Consider the following 21,797-nt stretch of genomic DNA (forward strand, 5'->3'; position numbering starts at 1 on the left):
CTTAATTTAAAAAGCAAACCATTTTATTCTGTAAGTAGGGTCTGAGTTAGTTCAAGGACATTTATTTACACTGTGTGAAGTATAGTGGTTGAACACAGTGGCATGGTGGTACAGAAGGGAGGCTTCCCTCTGTGAGAGAAGAAATATGTGGGATAAGGTATTTGGGCAGTACTATAGAATAAGGCTTCTGTGCTACCTTCCCTTTTCCCCCACTCAAAATGCACCCCCATTTGCATTGCAAATTGCAGAGTTGGGAAAGCTTCATAAATTTTATGAAGGCTCCTCCTTTCAGAATTGTAAATTTTTGACTTAATCTGAGAGATTATTTTGTTTGTAACAGCTAGGCCAATGTGTAAGAATGTGCTTCCTGTAACTGATATTGGAAGTATTCCCTGCTTTAGAAAAAAAGTTACCTCAGAGCTTCTATAGCTGAAGAGCCGAACCCTGTAAGTACATTCATCAGAGCATCTGTACCTCAGCAGATCTGTCTGCAGCTTGTAGCTCTGAATTCCTACAGGAAGAGCTTAAGCTGAGGTCTGATGGAAAAATGGATGTCAGAAGGTCAACAAAAGCATTAAAATGGCTGAAGGAAATAAGTAACAATTTCAGAGTTCATTGAGGAAGACTTTAAAAACGGAAAAGCCTTTCAGAATACAGCTATGAACAAGATAAAGGGAATTTCCAAAAGAGTGGAAGGTATTAACACGTTAGGATAAAAGCTTACATTATACAAAGCTTTTCATTAGAAGTTTTTGTTTTGTAAGATGACAACTTTCTAGACATGATATTGTATTTACTGTATTTCATGAGTTCTCAAGTTTAGTATCCGTGTATTGCATAACTGTGTAATACAGTATCCTTCCTAATTCTATTAAGTCTTTTCTCCTTAAAGAAGGTAGGGCTTTTGTCGTAATGTGCAGCAGAACTTCCTGCTCTTCAGCTTAAATGTATTTAAGGTCAGTTTATATTCATGTTGTTCTTGTCTAAGCAAAAGAACGGTGTTGACACAACTCATTTCTCTTATCTCCCCTTTCCCCTCTCATTTTTGAGATGACATTCATATTCTTACTGAGTCTGTGTTGCGTGTATTAAAGCAAACTCTTCTCGCTGTTACAAGGACACTAGATACTCTGCATGATGCTGTTGTCCTCATTTGTGCCTAGTCTGGTTACAGTTCACCTGGCTTTATCATGGGTGGTCTTCCAATGCTTATCACACTAACGCTTTTCATATATTTCAAGTTCTACTGGATATGCTTATTCTGTGCATTGTAGGATTGTGGATGCATCTTATCTCTGAAAATTTGGGAAGCACTGCCATAAGATGTTGGAATTCATGATTTTTGTGGGGATAGGGAAAGGAGAGGAATGAAAATTACATCCTTGAAAGTTTTTTTAGAAAGGATGGCTGACCTGTATTTAAGTTGGATTACCAAACACTTTGGCTTCAGTAGGCACTGTTGAAGAAGAAGTGAGAATAGACAAATACAAAGTAGAAATCCATGGTGTAAATTGTTACAGCTTACCTTTTATGTGGGTGTGAGAAACCAAAATTGAATGATGATTTCCTTTGCAATTAGATGTTTATTTTTTTAATATTTTATTTGTATTTTCTTTTCCTTGGAGCTGAAGCTGCTTAGTGATTTTTTTTTGTCTGTGTTGGGTTTTTTTTTTTTATTTGGTATACTGAGTTACTTGGAGGCTGAATCTCAGCATCGGAATGTATTAGTGCTCTTAGCAAAGTACAAGAAGCCATTGAAAAGGTCTGTTTCACACAAACACCTAGTGGTACTACTTGGTCTCTCTAAAGTGGTATGCCTGGTTAGGAAATAGTTCCAGTTTTGAGTAAAAGGTAGCGAAGATAAGGAAGACATCTTAGAGTGGCATGTTTTTTTCTCCCAGGTGAAGTTTAGAAGGCTAGTAAATGGTCTGGAAAATAACTCATTTTGAAAAATCATGGGAGAGTACTGCTCATGCATGCAAATCTTTGAGCTTTACTGATTATGTCTGTTTCTTAAATAAAAGCAGTAAGAAAAGAACTTATTCTTTCCCACTGCTCATCAACCTCTGGTTATCTTGGAAACACAGACAAATTTGAAGTGAAGTTCTGATCAAGAGGAAAGAAAGTAGGTCATTGCTTTTCATTTTCTTTATACATATTCATCCAAGCTGTGCCTGGATGTGCAGGCCTGTTTTAAAGCATGCCAGAGAAGAGTGATGAAGCTGGTGAAGGGTCTGGAGAACAAGTCTTATGAGGAGCAGCTGAGGGAACTGGGGTGGTTTAGTCTGGAGAAGAGGAGGCTGAGGGGAGACCTTATTGCTCTTTACAACTACCTGAAAGGAGGTTGCAGTGAGGTGATTGTTGGTCTCTTCTCAAAGTAACTAGCAATAGCATGAGAGGAATTGGCCTCAAGTTGTGCCAGGGCAGGTTTGGATTGGATATTAGGAAAAAATTCTTTACTGAAAGAGTGGTCAAGCACTGGAACAGGCTGCCCAGGGAAGTGGTGGAGTCACCATCTCTGGAGGAGTTCAAGAAGCGTGTGGATGTGGCACTTCAGGACATGGTTTAGTGAGCATGGCGGTGTTAGGTTGATGGTTGGACTTGATGATCTTAGAGGTCTCGTCCAACATTAATGATTCTGTGATTATAAATATGGACTATGGAAATTGAATGTCCTTACTGTATTCTTTAGTCCCTGGTTGTGCATTTGCCCCATGGAGCCAGCAGATGCAGCAGCTCACATATGAGAGACTGCCTGGAGAAAAGAGTAGGGAGGTTTCTGTTGTCATCCATCAAGTCATCTGACATCTTAATAGATATGGTATAATGCATGTTCTTATCAACAGTTAAGAACTAATAATATATTTTACTCATAATTTTATTTTTTAAGAAGAAAACTTCTGTTTTAACGTGGTTACTGTAGTTTAATTTTGATTAGACTTTGCAACACTTCAGCATAGGCGGTTGCTCAACTGCATGTGCTAGACTTAGTAATTAGAATGTGCTACATTTTTGCAAGCATGCTTTCCGGTAGACTTTGGTGAACCATGTAGTTATTATATGCTTTTTCTAGGTATAGCATACTAGAATTTTATATATGGAGGACTTGTTCGGACTTTGGGTAAAGCTAAGGCTTGGTTCTTCTGGTACCAAGTTTAGCACATAGTTAAAACACAGAAAATGGGCAGTCTCTACCAGTGCATATGTTATTCTAGGAAAGACTTCATAGGTATGTAAGATCTTACATAAATAGCTTTCCAATAAAATACTGGAAAAGTGGCTGTAGTCTTATTAATTTTGGATTACTTGAAGATTAAAATTAAGCTGTAGCCTATTTTTAAATGTAAATTGACTATATTTGTAGAACTACTTCAACATCAGTATTGATAAGAGAATAGGCAGAGCCTCCCAGATATTGTCTTAAACATTAATTTTTAAATTACTGTTATTTTTGACATGTAATGTTATTTTTCAGTTATTTATCATCCAATTCCAGGAGGTTGAGATTATAGAAAAATACAAAAGACTTCCTTTCACAATCTGCTGAAATCTCAGACTAACAATAGAACTCTAGCTTTGTTGGAGTTGTGGAGAAATACAGCCATGAGATCAGTGTTTTTTCCAAAATGAACCTAATGTATAGTGGATTTTAATATGCAGAAGTAAAGTTAAAGGCAAAAGTATGTTGCTGAATTGGTAAACAGCTTTCCCTTTTTCACTGATAAATTATTCCGTAGGTGAAGAAGTGAAATAGAAACAAATTTTACAGTGTCAATTTGAGGCTTTTGAGGCTCTGTCATTGCTTTCCATTACTGTGGATATTTCCACGAGTAGTAAAAGCTAGTAAAAGTGTGGGTGCTTTGTGACATATTTTATTTTCTTGTTTACTGATGTTCATGTTTCTTTGCAAGTCTGCTTCTTGCTTCTAATTAACATTCTGAGATTTTTTTCTTATTTTGAAATGTTCTGACATTTTGTTTTCATTGGGAGCTGATATAATTTCTGGCAACTGGTGAAAACGCTAGGTTTGAGTGTTCAATGATCTTGTTTTCAGGGAGAAACAAAGTTCTCTTACTTGATCTTAACCTCCAACACAGATAAATAATAACTTTAAAGCTTTTCACTGTTGTGATTATGCTACTCACCGATTACTAGTGGCTAGAATTAAGAGTATAGTCCTACGTGAACTAAGTCCTAAAGTGGGCGCACTTGAGCAGTATGGGTGAGAATGAATAAGGAAAAATAACTGGAGTACAAAAAGAGAAATTGACTGTTGAGCAGTGCAAAGAACCTTCTGCACAACCAATAAAATTATATGAAATCCATACATTTATTTGATCTGCAATTTGCTGTTCAGTGTCTTTCTGATTTAATCACGTATTTGATGATGTACCGTTGAATGTGAGTGTTGTAATATGAATGTGGTGCTGAAAAAAACGTATAAAATTTGTTTAACAGTAGTTGACATATAGGAATGTTTGGAAATATGTAGGAAACTGCCTGAATGGAAGTATTAATGCAATAAACAAGTATGTCAAGTTTTGATGTTTCAGTAAAGTACCCTTCTCGGAGTACTTTCACAAGTCCTGCTCTGAAATCTGAAATGTTAGCTCTCTGTTACAGTTAATATCATAAAGTTGTTCTTATTTGTTATATCCCTCTTTGTTTCAGAAAGTGCATGTTAATAGTACAATCTGAGTTCCTGCATTAGAAATTGATGTGGTCTTCTTTTCCTATTGCAGTTTACCTTTGTGTCTGGAACAATGTCATTTTCATTCTTTGGATGACTTTGCCTGCCTCTCATTGCTTTTTTTTCCCCTCTCTATTACTGCATTTTTCAATAATTTTCCACTGTGTTCTTGTCTTTTTTCCCCTTTTCTTCCATTTCCCCCTGCCACTGACAAGCTGTGGCACTGGCTTAATAAGAAGGTAAATAAACAGAAAAATGTTGATTCCAACTAATGGATTCTGTGGTTTTGGGGAGTTTTGTTTTTTTTGCAGCATGAACACTCCTTAACATGCCTTGCTTCTTAGTTTTCTCTCCCAAGTATGTCTCTTCCAGCTCTTGATATAAGCTACTGAAGGTCATATAATTCTACCTGATCTTTGTCTTCTACTAAAATGAATGCACATAGTTAAATGGTTTGTATAACAGTGCTGCATTAGCCTTTCAAGCAGTAGTTTGATTTAGTGGCACTTTCTTTTAAGAACAGTTGGATCTCCACCTGGTCCCCACTTGTACGCAGAACAAAACCAGTTCTCTCCCAGGCTGGAGAGTTAACTGAGTTAACATGAGTGATGTGGGTGAAGCACAGTTACAAAGCTAAGAATGTAAGTGCTTGCAACTAATGCATTGACTGGCTTCAGTCAGTGCTGTTAATCGTTTACTTTTGAAGTATCAGACTGGCCTGTAGACTCAGTGGTGTTCAGTGTAGCAGGAGTGAAATGAGAGTACTTGTGGTCCCAGAACTGCTGAATCTAATGACAGTCTGAAGGAAAGTGAGGGCTAGTTAAAAAAAGATAAGTAAAAAAAGAATTAAAGCAGTTGGTATAGCTGAAATATTTTTTCTTTTGTGTGGTTTTTAGAAGTGTGATGTGTGTTTTATAAGAAATGTACCCCTCAGTTCCCATGGTTCATCTTAGCTAGGGTTAACTATTGTTCTCTGGGGAACTGCCATCCTAAGGGAAGTTAAAACTGGTTCAGCCCATGTTTGGCCTCATGCATGACTGAAATCTGGACAACTCGGTGTTCCAGTGTCTCTCTGGGACTTGGGCAGTGTCATTGCTTCAGGGTAGCACAAAGCTGGAAAGGGATGCCTGTAGCATGTGGACAATTGCAGGACCTCAGAGTTTCAAAGGTGGAAATCTAGTAGGTGATAACATGTATGAAAACTTAGTAATTAAGTGAAAGAGGAAAAATAAAAAAACATATGTAAAAATGGGTTATACTTTCAGCAGCAACCTTTATTCTCATTTACCACTGCAGTATTAGTTGGGAGAGTTACTATGTTTTTATAAGCAGCAGCCCATCCTTTCCATTCAGAAGCTATCACAGTAGAAACCATGGGTCTGCCTTGAATGTCGTGACAGACACCTGAAATGCTGTCATTTTGAATGCTGTTGAAAACAAGCAGAACAGAGTAGAGCACAAAGGCCATGGGGGCACTGGCACAACTCTCTAGAAGGTTCTTGTAAACAGTGATGTGGGGCTGCACAGCTGGTATCTGCTGTGGGTGGTAGATGGGGAATAGTGCTGCATGTAGTGTCTAGACTGAGCAGCTATCATGAATTTAGAAAGTCTGATCATCAGTATTTTATCAGTGAACTCAGTATTACATGTTGGGGAGTTTTCTGTGCTTCTGAACAAGAGGGTAGAGTTGCTTGCTTTAAGATTCAGTTGTAATTGTCCACTAAGAGGGGAAATTTTGAATGTTTTTTGGCCCTTGAATATAGTTTGGTTGTTTTAAAATTACATTTTTATTTCCTGACATTGAAATGTTTGTGTTATTTGAGTGCCTTACAATTAGTAAATATGTGCAACTATAACCCTTCATAAAGGTTTTTTACTAGGTATTGGTTTGTTAGCATAGCTTAGGTGAAGAGCTGAGTTCAGTGAGCCGCAGGTGGAAGTTGAGTCTCAACTATGTTTTTTATGGCTTTTATGTTTTTGTTGTGCTTATTTGAAAATTCATGTACATAGATCAATTTCTTCCTTAATTTTGATACATTGCAAAAATAATTTCACTGTAATTGCTTTGAACTGTAAAATATTTTAATTTTAGTTTAGAGATTTGAATTGTTGGGCTAATTCCTGTAGAGATGGTTTCTTAAGAATTTGATTTTTTTTTCTTTTTTTTAGATCTTAGGTGCTATTTTTAAAACTAACATTTTACTTTACAGTTTCATAGGAAGAAATCCTGAAAGTCCTGTAGTGTTACATGCAGTGCTGACTGCTGTGCATAAGCAAGTAAAATAATAATGTTACCAAGATGGAGGGGGGAAGAAAAAAAAAAAAAAGACAAAAAAATACTGTTCAATCTGCATCAGGTTCTTGCAGGTTTGTTTTGTTGGGTTATTTTCTTTTAATAATTACATTTTAAAATCTCCTCATGTTCTACCAGAGGCAAAGAAAGGAGATTTGTGATACAGAGCACTGGATGCAGTTAAAAGGCTGCTTCCTTTGCACCTTTCTCCTTTTTGCTTGTCTTTGAAGGGAAGTAGTTGTGAGAACACCAAGATAGTTTTCTGATAATCCACCAAAAAATCTGAAAATACATCACTTAGAGACAGCAAACTTTGAAATTATGGCTGATTACGGCTATGTGATAAACCTTATCTTTTTTTTCTTCTTTTTCAAAGAGCTGCTTGAAACTTTTCCCCACCCTCCCAGACAATAATACATAATTATACAGCTTAACACAGTATATATAGCTCAAAATACAGAATAGGTTCAGTTGAGCTGGCATGCTTTGTTCTTTATAACATAGTCTATGGCAGGAGTCTTTCAGAGAGAATTGCTGAATTCTGCTGTTGTTGTTGGAGAGATGCTGGTATGAGTAGACTTGAGACCTCATGTAAACTGTTCTCTATCTCTTCTGACTTAACTACTCATCTGACTCATTTCTGTGTAACTCTGAGATGTGTCCTGGTACAGGTTTCCTCTTATTCTTGTCAGATGATATTAATAACATGAAATCCTCACACATTCACTGAACTAGAGGGGAAATGTCAGCGATGAGTCTAGGAAATGTCTTGAAAAAAACCCTGGTAGATAGTGAAGCTGTTTAAAGGAAAAAGAAAAAAAAGTCTTTTTTGGTAACCTCATGTGGATTGAATTGAAAATGAAGTAGATCTCTGGGTGTGCTTCACTGTGTGGGTAATACAGTAGATAAAACATATTAGAAAAACTAGTGTTCTGATGGCTATGCAGTGGGAAACATAAGAAAATACGAATTCCTAAATGATGTACCTTACTGCATAGCATGGAGAACATGTCTAGATAGTAAGGTTCCTGGTTGTTAAGTATGAGTTGTAGTTCTATTATAGCTCGGTGTTTGTATCATCGCCCAAGAGCTTTCAGCAGGGAGAACTTGCAAATTATTGTGAAACATTTTAGCAGAATGCAACTCATCTTAAAACCTTTTTTTCTACAGTGAGCTAAATTTTAAAAGCATTTTTAAAGTTGATATATTTCCTTTCAAAACTGTGACAATTCAGATTAGTTTTTTGTGGACAGTCTATCACAAATCATCAACATTTCAGTTTGATTTTACCAGTGTGACCTTCTGTAGCTTAGGAGCCTGGCTTTCCTTTACCTTTGCGTAATTTTGAGTGTTGTGGCAGCATCAGCCTCCTGCAGTTGACTAACCTTTAGATTAGAAGCTTGGAACTGAATTTAAAACTTGAGGATCTTTGGCTAATGACTAGTGTTTAGTCAGTGTATGTTTGTCCTTGTGTGCATGCCCATGGTTTTCAGGAAGGATGTAAAGACAGGGGGTCTGACAGGGTTGGGGTAAGAGCAAAGTCTGGACCTGATTCAGTGGTAAGTACAAGCACACAGGGATTTACCAGTCTAGCTTGCCTGCAGTAACACAGCACCTATGCATTATTTAGCATGAGTGTGCAAAGGTGAGTTCTTCCTAAGGAAATATTGTGGGTAAATGTAGAGGAAGGAAGGGAGGTTTAATAGCAAGCAAAGTAAAGGAGAGGGAGTAAATATGGACCTAAATGAATGTTGTACATCTGCTTTTACTTCTACAATACTCAGTTCAGCCTTCTCTTGTGATTTGCCTGTACCAGTTGTATAATTTGGATCTCTTTAGGACTGTGGTGAGAGATGGAATTGCAGTTCCTTTAGGCATATGAGAGTTGGCTTTCATCTAGCTTGCTTGGACTGCTGGCCCAAGTAAATAAACACAAGGTGAGATTGGATGGCTGGGGCTGGTACAACATCAGTGCTGCCACTACTTTGTTAATGAGATTAAAGGTAATTTAGGCTTTACATGTGCTGCAGCCACACCTCAGTGACAGTGTAGGCATACTTCAACCCATAATGAGGAGCATCAAGAAAAGATCGCCTCTGGGCCATGTTCCAGTTCAGAGAAAGTCCTCGTCATGATCTTTTGGAGCTGGATCTTCCAGTAGTTGCTGCCATGGTGAAACACTGAAAGCATCCAGCTTCAGCGGCACTGAGATTTCATCTATTGGATACCACTCTCACAAAATCTCTGACAGTCTCTCTGATTTATTGGATTTAGTGAGTCTGATTAAGGTGCTATATGTGAGACAAGCTAGCAGATTTCTTTTATATCTAACTTAGAAAGTAAATAGCAATTAGTTTGAAGTCTGTTAACTAAGTAACAAGGGCAGGTTTAACTTTTACTAGCCTTATTTTGAAGTCTATGCTGTAAAACTTCTATACCCTGGCCAACCCAATGTTTTTCAGTGATATTTTTGATTTCTGACCTTTAAAACAAGGGATTTTATTCATTGCTTCCCTTGCATATTCCTTAGGTGTATTTGAGGCTTGGAGAGGCACAGCAAATTCTGTTTTCAGTATCTTTTCCAGAGAGGTGACAGCCCCATGTAGAGGCTACTCTTAGTTGGTTAGAAAGCTGCAGTACTGCTGCAGGCAGGTACCGTCCCTCTAGCACTGCAAGGCATTTCTGATATCTGAATTCAGTAATGCTGAAAAATACTAAAAATATCTGAGACAAAAGATTTTGCAGATTCTTTCAGGTTCTCTGAATTCCTTTCTGCAGGTCATAATATAGTGCAGATTTTGTTACCAAAAACTGCTGGCTGAATACTTGTTTATTTTAAAAGGATTTTGCTTTCTTCCAGTTTTCTTCATCATTTTGAACAACAGTTCTAATATGCTGAATATAATCCTTATGTGAATTTAGATCAAACAAGGAGCTAGTTGTAAAAGAATTAGAAGTTTAGAAAGAATTGCTTGATGTACATTACCTGCTCAGATGCTACAGGATGAGGTAAAAAAAAAAAATCCTTTCTTTTTTTTCAAATAGGAGATTTAACTTCAGTGTTAACCAATTCAGTCATCACACAGCAGTCTGCAGAAGTTAGTTGTTCCAAGGCCTATTTTATGTGTGGGGATAGGGTAAATTACGAAGAAAGAACTAATGTAAGCCATGGGCAAGCGTACCGGTAGTTTTGTAAGATCTCTAGTTATAAAGTTACCAGCGTAATCACTGAATGTATGACTTGTGCTTATGTGGAAATACTTTCATCTACTGCACATTGGCTTTGACCTCAGTTCTCTTAAACACAAATTTTACAGCTGTACTTGTTCTGCTGCTTTTTCCTGCAGTAATGCCACATGGAGTAGAAATAGCCTTGGTATTTGAACCATAGAAGCTAGAAAAATTTATTTGGTCATACTTTAGTGGGCTTTCTCAGCTTTTTATATAAACATTCAATTTGTGAATGAGACAAAGCTCAGCTTGCAGTATTTTAGAACTCTCTCCGTAGTCACGTGGCTGAGCATTTTTATTGTTTTGAATGGTATGATAAGAATTCCTTTAATCTTTAGTGGTATCATTATGTGTTTGTGAGCATGTGTAGAATGGGCCACTCCATAAACCGACAGAACAACATATATGCCTTATTCAGTAGGTTTAGCTGATGCATGTTTTAATCCTTTCAAGATGGAAAGTGAATAAAGATAGTCAGTGCTGAATAATCGGCCTGATGTTCGATCATGTAGGAAACCTCCAGCCCCATTTCAGTTCAGAAGCTGATGAGCAGCTATAAAAATATGGTTACTTGCAGTAAGACCTCATTTGCTGTTTAGAAGGCCATTAGCTATTCAAATTAGAAAGTCATGGCTGTACTTTACAGTATATCTTGACAGCTCCCAAGTCCTGTGCAGATACTGTGAGTTTACACACTACTGAAGGACAAGAAACAAAGTCAAATTTCTAGGTTCATAGCTGACAGAAATGCTAGCTTCTTTAGGTCTAGTAAGTAAACGTTAAATTATTGCTTGCTTTGCAGAGAGCTTGCTGTGTCTTGTGGTAATGTGTAGATGTCGTTTGCAAAATCACATGTCATACCATGACCTTAATCATGCTAACATCGCTTGTTAATTGTTCGTCTCCAAGCTTGGGCATAAATGCTGTTTGATTAGAGCCTGATTTTGCTCTCTGATTGTAACTAAAGATAACAATACCGTCATATAGCATACAGCGTTGCTTTCATTAAAGATTGATTTATATGCTATGATTTGTTTTTTCTTTTTTCTGCACAGATGATCGTGTGGTTGGAGAAAATGCTAGATAAAATAATCAGCATTTTCATAATATTTTTGCTAGTGATAGGAACCCTTCTGCTAGCCCTGCTCCTTACTGCAAAGGTACAGTGTGCTAAGGAATGTAATCATAGAGTTAATTTTAAATGCTGAATGAAAGTTCCTGATATTTATGCAAAATTGTGTAGCTTAAAGAATTTTTTAAAAATTTTAGTAGCTAAATGCTCTGTAGTTGAACTTGCTACATTCCAAGACTTCTTATATTAAAAAAACCTATATATTTGTATTTATTTGTATGTATAAGTTTATTTACATATATGACAAAACTAATATATAGTCATTTGGAAATACAAAATTTATTCTAGTAAAACAGTTACTAGCTTATATATTACAGAAACTGATTTGTTTTGCATCCTGTTACACTTTTCTTGGCAATGGCAGAGCCACTTAGAAATTTTTCTTTTTTAATTTACCTTGCATTAGGAACATTTGCAAAATGCTTAAGGTGTATTTGTCAATTTGTTTGTGTAATTGCCTGTAATAACCTCATGGAATCCTGTTCTGAGTTTAAATGTGCTGAGATTCTTGATCAGATATTCTCTGAAATTGATTTTTGGTTTGTGACTGGGTTTTTTTTTTGCTCACCAGAAGAGGTCACTCATGTACTTTTTTTTTACTTTTTTTTTTTTAATGGAGCTGTGTCCATACCTGAAACAGTAAATGGAGATTGAATGTTTGACTTAAATACAGTTACAGAATAAAAATCAGTGGATTCTGATGTCAATCTCCTTTTTCCAAAATGTAGGCTTATATAATGTTTAGTGCTTAAAGTTGAAAGCTTTGAAAGTTGTGCAAATATTCCTGCTAAAGCTTTCTTAGATTCATAAAAGGAACATTAAGATATTTATGAAAGATGTCTTTTATCATTCTTATTGAAGAATTATTTTGGTGAGGCATTTCACAGCATGATTGGTTGTGTTAGAGCTGAGCATTCATTAATTTTTACACTTCTTTGATCCATGGCTTGAAAAGGTATATCTGAAACTATGCTTTGTATTTTAGTACTTCCTTTGATAGCACTGCTGTATTGTTAAAAATTTTTCCACTGATGAGATAAGATTTAAATTTCCATTTGCTATTATACTCACATAATGTGTGACCAGAATTGTCAGAACAGACTGATGATGATTGTACTGACTGCTTTTTTGGGTTACTGGCACTTCATTCTTAAGAATGGGTTGTCTGTGTTGAAAAAAATTCTTCTTTAAATGTACAAACTGGTCACCCCCATTCCCCTACCCCCCCCAAAAGACAATCAAACAAAAAAAAAAAGAAAATAAAGAAGCCTCTCTGAATGTAGGAAGAGTTCTAGTTTGCATTACATAACATTTCTCCTCTCTGTATTTAATTTAGGTACATCAAGAGAGCGTTCACATGATTCAAGTCACAAGCAGCTTGATCAATGAGACAGTAGCCAGTCACCCAGAGTGGGCAAAGTAAGAATGCTGAAGTTAAGCGAATAGTATAGGGTGGATGAACAAGCTTCCAGGTGCTCTTATGAATAGTTCTTAATTGTAAAAATCTCCGAGGTGAACAGAATATGGGAGTGACCTGTTGCAGCCAGATAGAAAAGCTAAACTCTCAGGCAGCAGTAGTGTTTGTGCATTACTCTGGAGAACTGTCAATGTGGTATCTCACTTGAGGACTGGTTGGACTTTAGTGGAGAAGGACAGTTGTATAAATTCCTCTGGTTACAGTTTTGGAGAAGATCTTGTATAGTGCAGAGAATAAAGAGGTCAATATTCTTTTCCCTTTTACTTGTGAAAGAAAAGTAATGGCAAAGAATGCTCTCTGTAGAAGGTTGTGAGATGAGAACTGAATTATTTTTTTCCATGTAGAGAACAGGCTGCAGAGTACCTTTGAGGGAATAGGAGTTGAAGAAAATGTTTTTGAAGTGAACTGGAAAGAGTTTGAGGATGGAAAGAAAGATGGATAGGGAGATTATGTATAGAGAATATGTATAGAGAAAAACAAAGGCACCTTGGTGAGCAAAGAAGTGATTGCATGAACAGTAGAGGGGGAATAGGTAAGACTGAGGAGTGTGATTTTGAGGGGGGTGATTTTCCAGTTTGCTTTCGTTCTGCTTCAGCTAAGCAGACATTGAGTAAAGGTGAGTCCAGGCACGTAGCAGGAGAAAAGAGTTGTCTTCTGGAGAAGAATGGTTGACTTTTTTTTTTCAAGGGCACTTCCTGAACAAAAGTGATGGCTTAACAGGGTTGAAAGACAGTGCATGTTGTATTATTCAAGAGAAATTTTCAAAAACAACTAAACTGATATAGTTAATCAATGCTATACTAATATGTACTTTAGCAATACTTAAGTAATTACAGTCAAGAGAACAGAAATCACTTAATGTGTTTATTTGTTCATTTATTTATGGTATCTCTTGTGTTGTTTGGCCTTTTCATTTTGCTGTAACATAGGAATAAGTAGGACCAATAAAAATGAAAATTTGACTGTCAGGAACTTACCCACATCATGATAATACTGGAGTACTAGTTGAGTAATTTGTGGAATTTTAGCTAAAATTTTTACTTCCAGTGTTTCTATCCAGATTTGAAGCATCCAAACCACTATCTTTTAATTCATTAGGAGCAACTATACCTTTTGTCAAATCTGTCAAGCTTCACCCACTTTCAGAGCTTGATGCTTACATTACATTTAGAGACGAGTGACTGAAATATCTTGCAATTCCAATGGACAACACATCTGAAGGGTTTATAGACAGAAAAGCTTCCGTGTTAATCTTCAGTCAGGTGATCTAATGCAGCAGTTTTATTTCCTGAATGTGTTCTTGTTTTGGAAGGGCTCCAACATGTGCCATTGAATCAAGATGTAGAAAGAAAGTCAAAGCAGAGAATTTGTGCCCTGTATTCACAAGAGTCAGAATGCTGGCAAATCAGTGCATCTGTTGCTCTAAAGTGGAATGAATCCCTGAAGAAATCCATGAGCAGATAGTTTAGTGGGGACTTAGAAATAACTGGTTCCCAAACCTGTTGCTTCATCTGATCGCGTTTTCAGGGACGCTACATTAAAAATTTGCGTTCAGTTCATAATCCAGAAGTTTATCTTCAGAGCTAGATGAGACTGCTTCATACAGTGTTTTCAGAAAGCTGGAACGCTAGGAAAACTTATAGGAATGTGATGTGACTAGCACGCATACAGATTGAAGAGCAGACCTCTTTTAAAAAAGTTGAGATACCAATTTAAGGTTTCAGGAGCCTTGGAGAATTCCAAATGCAATGATGTGCCCTAGATTGAATTGTGCTTTGGTTATGAGAAAGTCTGTTGCTTAATATGTAGAAGGAAATGTTTTAGTTTTAGTAAGCTTATATGTTCTTAACCCTATTTGTTGTTGTTTCAGAAGCATTAATTTGTAATATGTTTCAGGTATAATGAAATGGATAAATTATGTAGCAGTTAACTTTGTTTTCCTTCTTTAAAAAAAAAAAAACCTAGCTGGCTCCCAGAAGCCCAGGTTATTCAGAAGGCACTTAATTCAGCAGCTAACAATGTGTACCAATATGGCCGAGAATGGATTACGCATAAGGTAAGAGTGAGCTCCCCCACCTTTTTTAATGTCTTCATTTCTTGTATGTCATAAAAGTAAAAAGAAAGAAAAAGACTCTTGTCAGTGATTCTTTTCTGTGTGGTTAACCGTTTTGTCGACAGATCTATTCTTTCCACTCTCTAGTTTGTGAGTTGAAGGAAGAGTGGGAGTGATTTCAGTAGTCTTTTCTGCTCAGAGTAATATTTAGTTTTAAAAGCTGAAAAATCTGTCCTTTTAATAAGATTGCTAGTGAAAATGCTTCAAATAAAGATGAGTGATTTTGGTTTTTTAATCTGGCTTTATCTGTCCAATTATAGGCAATGCTGACTAATTTTTTTCCCTACCGGTAACTTAATTTCTGTGTGGTAGATTGGATTTTTTTTTTTAAATTATAATTTATTTAAATTAATTTTCTTTAGGGGAATTCACCAATATTCTTATTTATACATTTTGGTATCTAGCAAACATCTCAAGTTATTTGAAAGATTCACTATAAAGATGATCAAGAATTTTGGATTGAGCATTTTAGAAATGGCATTGATTTTTCAGTGCAGAAGGAAGTCTTCAGCTTAGTGCAGGAGAATGTTTTTTTTTTTTTCCAGACAGAACATTCATGTTGTGAACCATGTTGTCTGAAGTGTGTATTCCATACCGGTACTCAGCTTTTCTATTCATTTGGGTTTGAGCCATGCCTTTACTGACAGTCTTATATGATTCATCTAGCTTGGAGTTCATCAGTAGATGCCAGCTTCATTCTGTCCTGTATAATGAAATATTTCTGTATATTTTAGCTCCATAAGATTTTAGGAGAAAAAGTGAATAACACCGCTGTGATTGAAAAGCAAGTGCTAGAGCTCTGGGACAGGCTTTATCACTCTTGGTTTGTGAAGGTGGGTAACTTATCTAAATGGTATTTATGTAAACTGTCACTTAGTGCTTTGAGGTAATTATGCGAAGTACGCATTTCTGAAAAAGATGTTTGCAAAAAGTTGGAATGCTGAGCAAAGGCAGAATAATAAAAATTCTACAGTCACAGTTTGACTATAGCCAGAACTATGTCCTTCACTTAAGTAGTTCTGTGTAGTTTTATGTATGCCATTTAATTTATGCTTTGCTCACTTTTTTAGTATTTCATAGTTTAAAGCTTTCTGTTGAATTTTCGTGATCTTGAGGGGGTTAGGAAAAGGAAACTAGTATTCTGTATCATTTGTATAACTTCTATTAATTTGAAATTTTGAGAAAAATTATCCTTTTGCTAAGTTACTTACAGTGCATTTTTGCCAACTGTACTAGCCTTCCTATAATGGGTTCTGCACACTGAATCTTGAAAAGGTCATGAGAGTTAAATAATTTTCATGCTGCCAATGCTGTTTGCCTTTTAAAGGAAAAAGCAAGCAATTCATTAGCCATGGTGCAATGGAAATATAAAAATCCAGAAGTCATACCCTTGAAATACTTTCCTATATTTAAGTAACTGCAATTATAGTATATTAACACTGTTCTTTAAACAGTCATTTTTCAAGCACCTCTAAATTTCCAAGAAGATCTCTGTATTAAAAGAAGTATGAGTTTCAGTATAGCAGTCAAAATAGTAGGGGAAAGAATCAGTTCCTTTTTCTGACAAGATAATGTTGTAGAAGAGCATGTGGAGAGAGAACATGTTGAGGAATATGGGACCACTGAGGAGAAATTAAAGCTGTATCTACAATAGTTTTTTCTGACCTTAAGCTCTTGGGAGTATTCAGTGTCAAATGCTTCACCAAGAAAAGCACCTACTTTTCATACAGTTATACTGATAAACTTGTTGCTTTTAGTAATATAACCTGTGGGTCAGATGTTCCATAGCCCTGTATGGTTCAGTAGGGCTCTGTAGGAGTGTTTAACAAAATGTTACAAAACTTGCAAATTATACCCAATTCTACCAGTTAATAGTGAGATCTATCTTTGAAAATAGAACTAGATGAACTGCAAATAGGTTCTTGAAACAGTTTACAAATAGAGAAGGCCTATTGGTGAGAGGTTTTTGATTACTCATATGCTTCTGATTTAAATAAATTGCCAGCTCAGAATAAAGATCTCTGTATTGCTGTGGATTGTTAAAGAACATTGCTAATGTGTATCATAAAGTGTAACAGTGCATCTAGGGAGAGATCGTAATAAGCAGAGAATGTAATGCTCTTAGATAAATCGGTACAGGGACTTTACTTGGAATACTGCATGCCACATATGCCAAAAAAGATACTGTCATTTTGAATGCAAGCTGGTAAGGTTAAAAGTTTTAGGAAAATTCTAACAGAAGTATTGGGATGCTTTTATAAACACCAGATTTGAGAGCTTGAGCAGTCTCATGCTATTGAAGATTAGGATGAGATCTGTTGTAGTCGCTGGGTTTGCTTACTCTTGCTTCCAGTGGAATTTTGGCATTGCACTGTTGAAACACTTGTCGCAGTCCCAGAGCGACTTGCGTGGTCTCATGCTACATGGTGATCAGGTGTGACTCAGTTGGACAACAGGCAACTTCATAATTAGGGTGAAGCCACTGAAAGAACTAGCTGTTGTGTTCATAGCCGTTTCCTGTTGTCTTGCTCTGTTGCAGTTACAAAGCTGCGTAGTCAGAGGAAATCCTCTGTGCTTCCAGTTTAGCTTTTAGCTTTTGCATGATTGAGCATAGCCAGTGGGAAAGTAGACACTAATTGTGAGAAAACAGCTTGTTTTGGCTTCTGCTTGTGTTTTTATTTGTGGGTTATACTAGGAAGGGTTGTATGTTGCGAACAGTAAATTATGTAGGCAGTAACTTAAAGTATTACCACTTTCTTGTGTGCTTTCATGAAGAGCAAGATAGATACCATTATATCAGTCAAGCAGTAAAGCTAATGTTTAACCGAGGTGAATTGGTACTATATACAGAGCTGTAATTGTATGGAATAATTAACTATGGTTTTCTGTCAGATTTAATGTTTCCAGTGTACAGCATGCTTCCAGGTATTTCTGAGGATATAAATTAAAGCAGCTCTAAGTGTTTAGAAGCATGCTGGATTTGTTACTCATTAAGAAAACATTAGTCTTTGGCTTTCTCATACCTGTAAGTTATTCAAATGTCTGTTTTCTTGACATCTTTTTATCTCCGTTTTAAGAATGTAACACATTCAGGAAGACACAAAGGACACAAATGGCACATAAACCGTCAAAACAGCTGGCTTGGAGATATCCTGGACTGGCAAGATGTTGCATCATTTGTTCACGATAACATTGAAACATTTCTTTCGGTATGTGTTTTTTTGCCCCTATTACCAAATTGGTTTAATTTTTAACTGATAACAGGCTACTGCTAAGGTTATTGATTCAAGTACATGGAAAATTAGGGTAACATTGTTAGTGTTGCTTACAATTACCTAAGCAGTTCTTGTAAGCCTACTTAAGATATAATCATACTACATACAGAAGGGGTTGTGATCTAGAAGTCGTCCTGGTTTCAGCATCTTCATTAATACTGGCTTCCCAGATATCTTCCTGAGAGAGATTGTTACTGTAGGTTTACCAGTGTCACATGCAAGCTGGATTTAAATGCTTTTTATTATGCGGGGTTTTTTTTTGTTTTGGTTTTTTTTTTTAAAGGGACCAATTTGTCTGTGTTATAATTGAGGAAACTATTGACCAAGAGATTGGGAAAACAAAATAATTTTTTTTGTCTTACTCTTTTTTTTCCTGAAATTAGTATTCATTGGGTTGAAAGCAGCTTATTTCTCGCTTCTTTTATGAAAGTTCTGTGGAGAATGAAATTAATATTTTACACTGTGCCAGTTTCTGAATTAATGCCCTGGACCTTTCCCCTCATGAGGATAAAAAGAAAAAGCATTGAAAGCAGTCCGAACTGCAGCAACTACATTTCTCTAAAAAATGATGCTAAGTCTGAAATGCTTAATATACGAGTCAATTCCTGATATAGTTCATCTTTGACTTGAGCTGTTGTCATAAACTAGAAGTATCTTCAAGTTATTATTTATCCATTTTGGAAGAATATTATTTATACCTAACTCGCAACATAACATTTCTGTGGATGCAATTGAAGCTAGTATTTGCCTCAAGGTGCTTCTTGGTTTAGACTGATGGGCATGTGTGCTTCTCCCATCCTCCCTCAGCTGCTCTTTAAATGGGTACAGTTTCTGTTGTAGAAGATGATGTACGTCAAGAAAAATTTGAAAGAAACTTCTTACTGCAGTTAACCTTTTTTCAGTTAACAGTGAAATTTGCTTTTCTGAAAGTTGGCTATGTATATTTCAGGCAGAGTTACAAAAATGCACAACACATCATCATTTAAAATCAATATGGAGTTTCCATCTAGGCAAGAGGGAGAGGAGGAGAAGCTACAGCATAGGTGCTAGCCATGTCATTTACAGCATTGCTGCACGGTGTGCAGAAACCACAATGAAAAGTGTGCTTCAGTAATCTAAATAGGCTAGAATAATGCAAGAAGCAGTATAAGGAGAATAAATATTTAAGACTGAAATGAATTAGTATGAAAAATTGTGTCTAGCTAGTGTGCTATGCTTTACTTCACTTCTAAAATGTGGTGTAGAAGTGCAGGAAAAAAGTGCCAGCAGTTGACTTGCTTTCCTGTTTATTTCCATGAACTCACTACTCATCAGCTGTGGGGAAACACCTGTTCTTTTTCTCCATATGCTCATGTCCTTAATGGCAGACTGTAAACCAGTCAGCACTGTATATAGCTCTAAATCCTGTTTTCACATCCTTACTGGATAGCCTTCTCTTTGCTGGCTTGCTCATCCGCAATGCATTTCATAAACACTACTCACTGATATTTCAAGTTAAAATTTATGAAAATGTGATTTCTGTCCTTTTTAAGCCGTTAAAACTTGGAGACAATGAAAATAAGAATAGTTCTGATTCAAGTCTAGTGTTTCTAAGCAAGCTGCTTACCTACCCTAGGACACAGTGGAAGCTTACTGTCTTTGGGATTTATGTTTTTGTCAGAGCATGAAGATCTTGCTCTTGGTGTTTTGAAGAGGTACAGTATGTTATTAGAATGGCATACTGAATGGGGAATTTTAAATTTTGTGTATGTGTTTGAGGAGTGTTTCTGGGGTTTTCTTTTTTTCTTTTGGATGGATTTTTGTTTGTGCTTGGCTTTGAGTTTTGTTGGGCGTTTTTGTTCGCTTTTTTGTGTTTTGTGGGGCTTGAGTGGGTTGTTTTTTTGTTTTGTTTTTTTTTGTTTGTTTTTACTGAGTGCATTGTGTATGGTGCAGGATTGTGAGGGGGATTGCGGGGTGGGTTCAATAGGTTAGCTGTAATTCAAACTGTAGGGTGTTTCTGCATTTGGACACTTGAAATCAGTGCTAACCTGCAATTCCTTTAGAATATAGCAAGACATGGTACAGTCCCAAAACTACTTTGACAAATTTTAAAACAAAACTATTTAAAACAATGAGATAACTGTAAGGAAGTGTGTATGGATATACAGCTATAGTGAAATTTCCTCCACCTTTGGAAAAGAATGAACTAAGATACACTGCTTGCACATAATAAATACTTACACACAGATTGAGGCCGGGGTTTACTATAGAATAACTGTCTTGCTAGCCCCTTGGCTTTATGAAATATTTTGGAATAGTGCAGGTGACTCTCTGAAAATACAGCTATTTAACAATGTCATATTGCAGTTACAAGCAGATAAGCTCCTTTCTACTGATAGAAGCCATAGAAAGTATTCATCTTCTTCAGTAAGAAAAGAAGCATTTGCTGTAAGAAAAATGTTAAAAGGAGAGAGATGCAAGTAATTCACTTCAGGTTTTTCCTATAGTGGAAGAAATATTCAAATTAGAGTTGAAAGTATGTAATTAAATCACTGGTGTAGCTGTGCTGGGGAATTACTGGCATTCACTTAATTTGTAACAATATGCATTGATTCAGTTCTTTAACTACAAATATCAGAGAAAGCACAGAAGACTTCTGTACCTGCCTCAGAACGTGTTGTTGATATAGCAGGTATACTTAGCTCTAGTTTGATGTAGACAGACCTTAATTATTTTAAAGTAATTCACTATATAAACATGTAAATTGCCTGAAGATTGAATATGAAGGTAAGGTTTTACAAATCATCAGTTTGCTTTTTTCTGAAAGCTTTGGTGTTAGCAGCACTGCTGCCTTTCATCTTTGGATTTTTCAAGTATTCTTTAGAAGCGGTTGTGCTATAAACCAGTTTATCCAGTGATTGGTTTCTGAAGTGGGGTTTATTTCATCATATTCTTCGTTTGGGGAAAGAACTAGAATGGATCATCACTTATGCCTAGAATGTTTCACTCCACGCTCTGTTCTAAGGTAGTTTTTTTCAGATGACTGAAATATGCAATACACAGCTGGATTATTAAGTTTTAATTTCTGAAAAAGAAAAAAGCCTCATTCCTTCCCCACTTACCTGCTTTTTCATTCATACTCTTTTCCTCCATTTCTTGAAGGCTTGAAACCTTGAAAAAGCCAATTACTGCTGGCTAAATCTGTGAATGATCACTCAGAACTCCCTTGATGGTGCATGAGACATTGCTGATGTCTCCTTAAATTGATCTTTTTGCTTCTTACACAAGAATATTCATCATTCCACTAGCAGCCAGTACCTCATTCAGAGATTTCCCAAACAAGAAGACATAAGACCTTCCATTAAGATGTACACAGTGAGCTTCAGCTCAGTTAGGTTTCTCTCTCTGTGCCTTTAGCATGACTGATCTGCATATTCCAAATTGAGTCAGCTTCTTAAATATTTCACTGAGTTACCACATATCATAATGCTTTCTCTGATGGTGACACATAAGTGTGATGCATAAGGGGCTCTTGAATTCTTTACAGCGTCGTAGCTCTTCTAGAGACTGATCTCTTAAGGCTACTTACAAAGCAGTGTTTTAGGGA

The 21,797-nt window shown here is 36.4% G+C and overlaps 1 protein-coding gene across 1 annotated transcript in view; it reads left to right on the forward strand.

Annotated features, from left to right (window-relative positions):
* Nucleotides 1-21,797, forward strand: part of TMEM245 (transmembrane protein 245) — a gene marked incomplete at its 5' end in the record, with an annotated part of 67,141 nt that overhangs the window by 13,181 nt on the left and 32,163 nt on the right. Inside the window, 6 exons of the mRNA XM_010182197.1 lie at nt 4,906-4,929; nt 11,270-11,374; nt 12,683-12,765; nt 14,789-14,879; nt 15,671-15,769; nt 18,014-18,145. Of these exons, the coding sequence (XP_010180499.1) occupies nt 4,906-4,929; nt 11,270-11,374; nt 12,683-12,765; nt 14,789-14,879; nt 15,671-15,769; nt 18,014-18,145 (534 nt within the window). The remainder of the gene's footprint in view (nt 1-4,905; nt 4,930-11,269; nt 11,375-12,682; nt 12,766-14,788; nt 14,880-15,670; nt 15,770-18,013; nt 18,146-21,797) is intronic.

This window comes from Mesitornis unicolor, unplaced genomic scaffold (assembly GCF_000695765.1).
Source record: "Mesitornis unicolor isolate BGI_N332 unplaced genomic scaffold, ASM69576v1 scaffold43723, whole genome shotgun sequence".
NCBI classification, from domain to species: Eukaryota; Metazoa; Chordata; class Aves; order Mesitornithiformes; family Mesitornithidae; genus Mesitornis; species Mesitornis unicolor.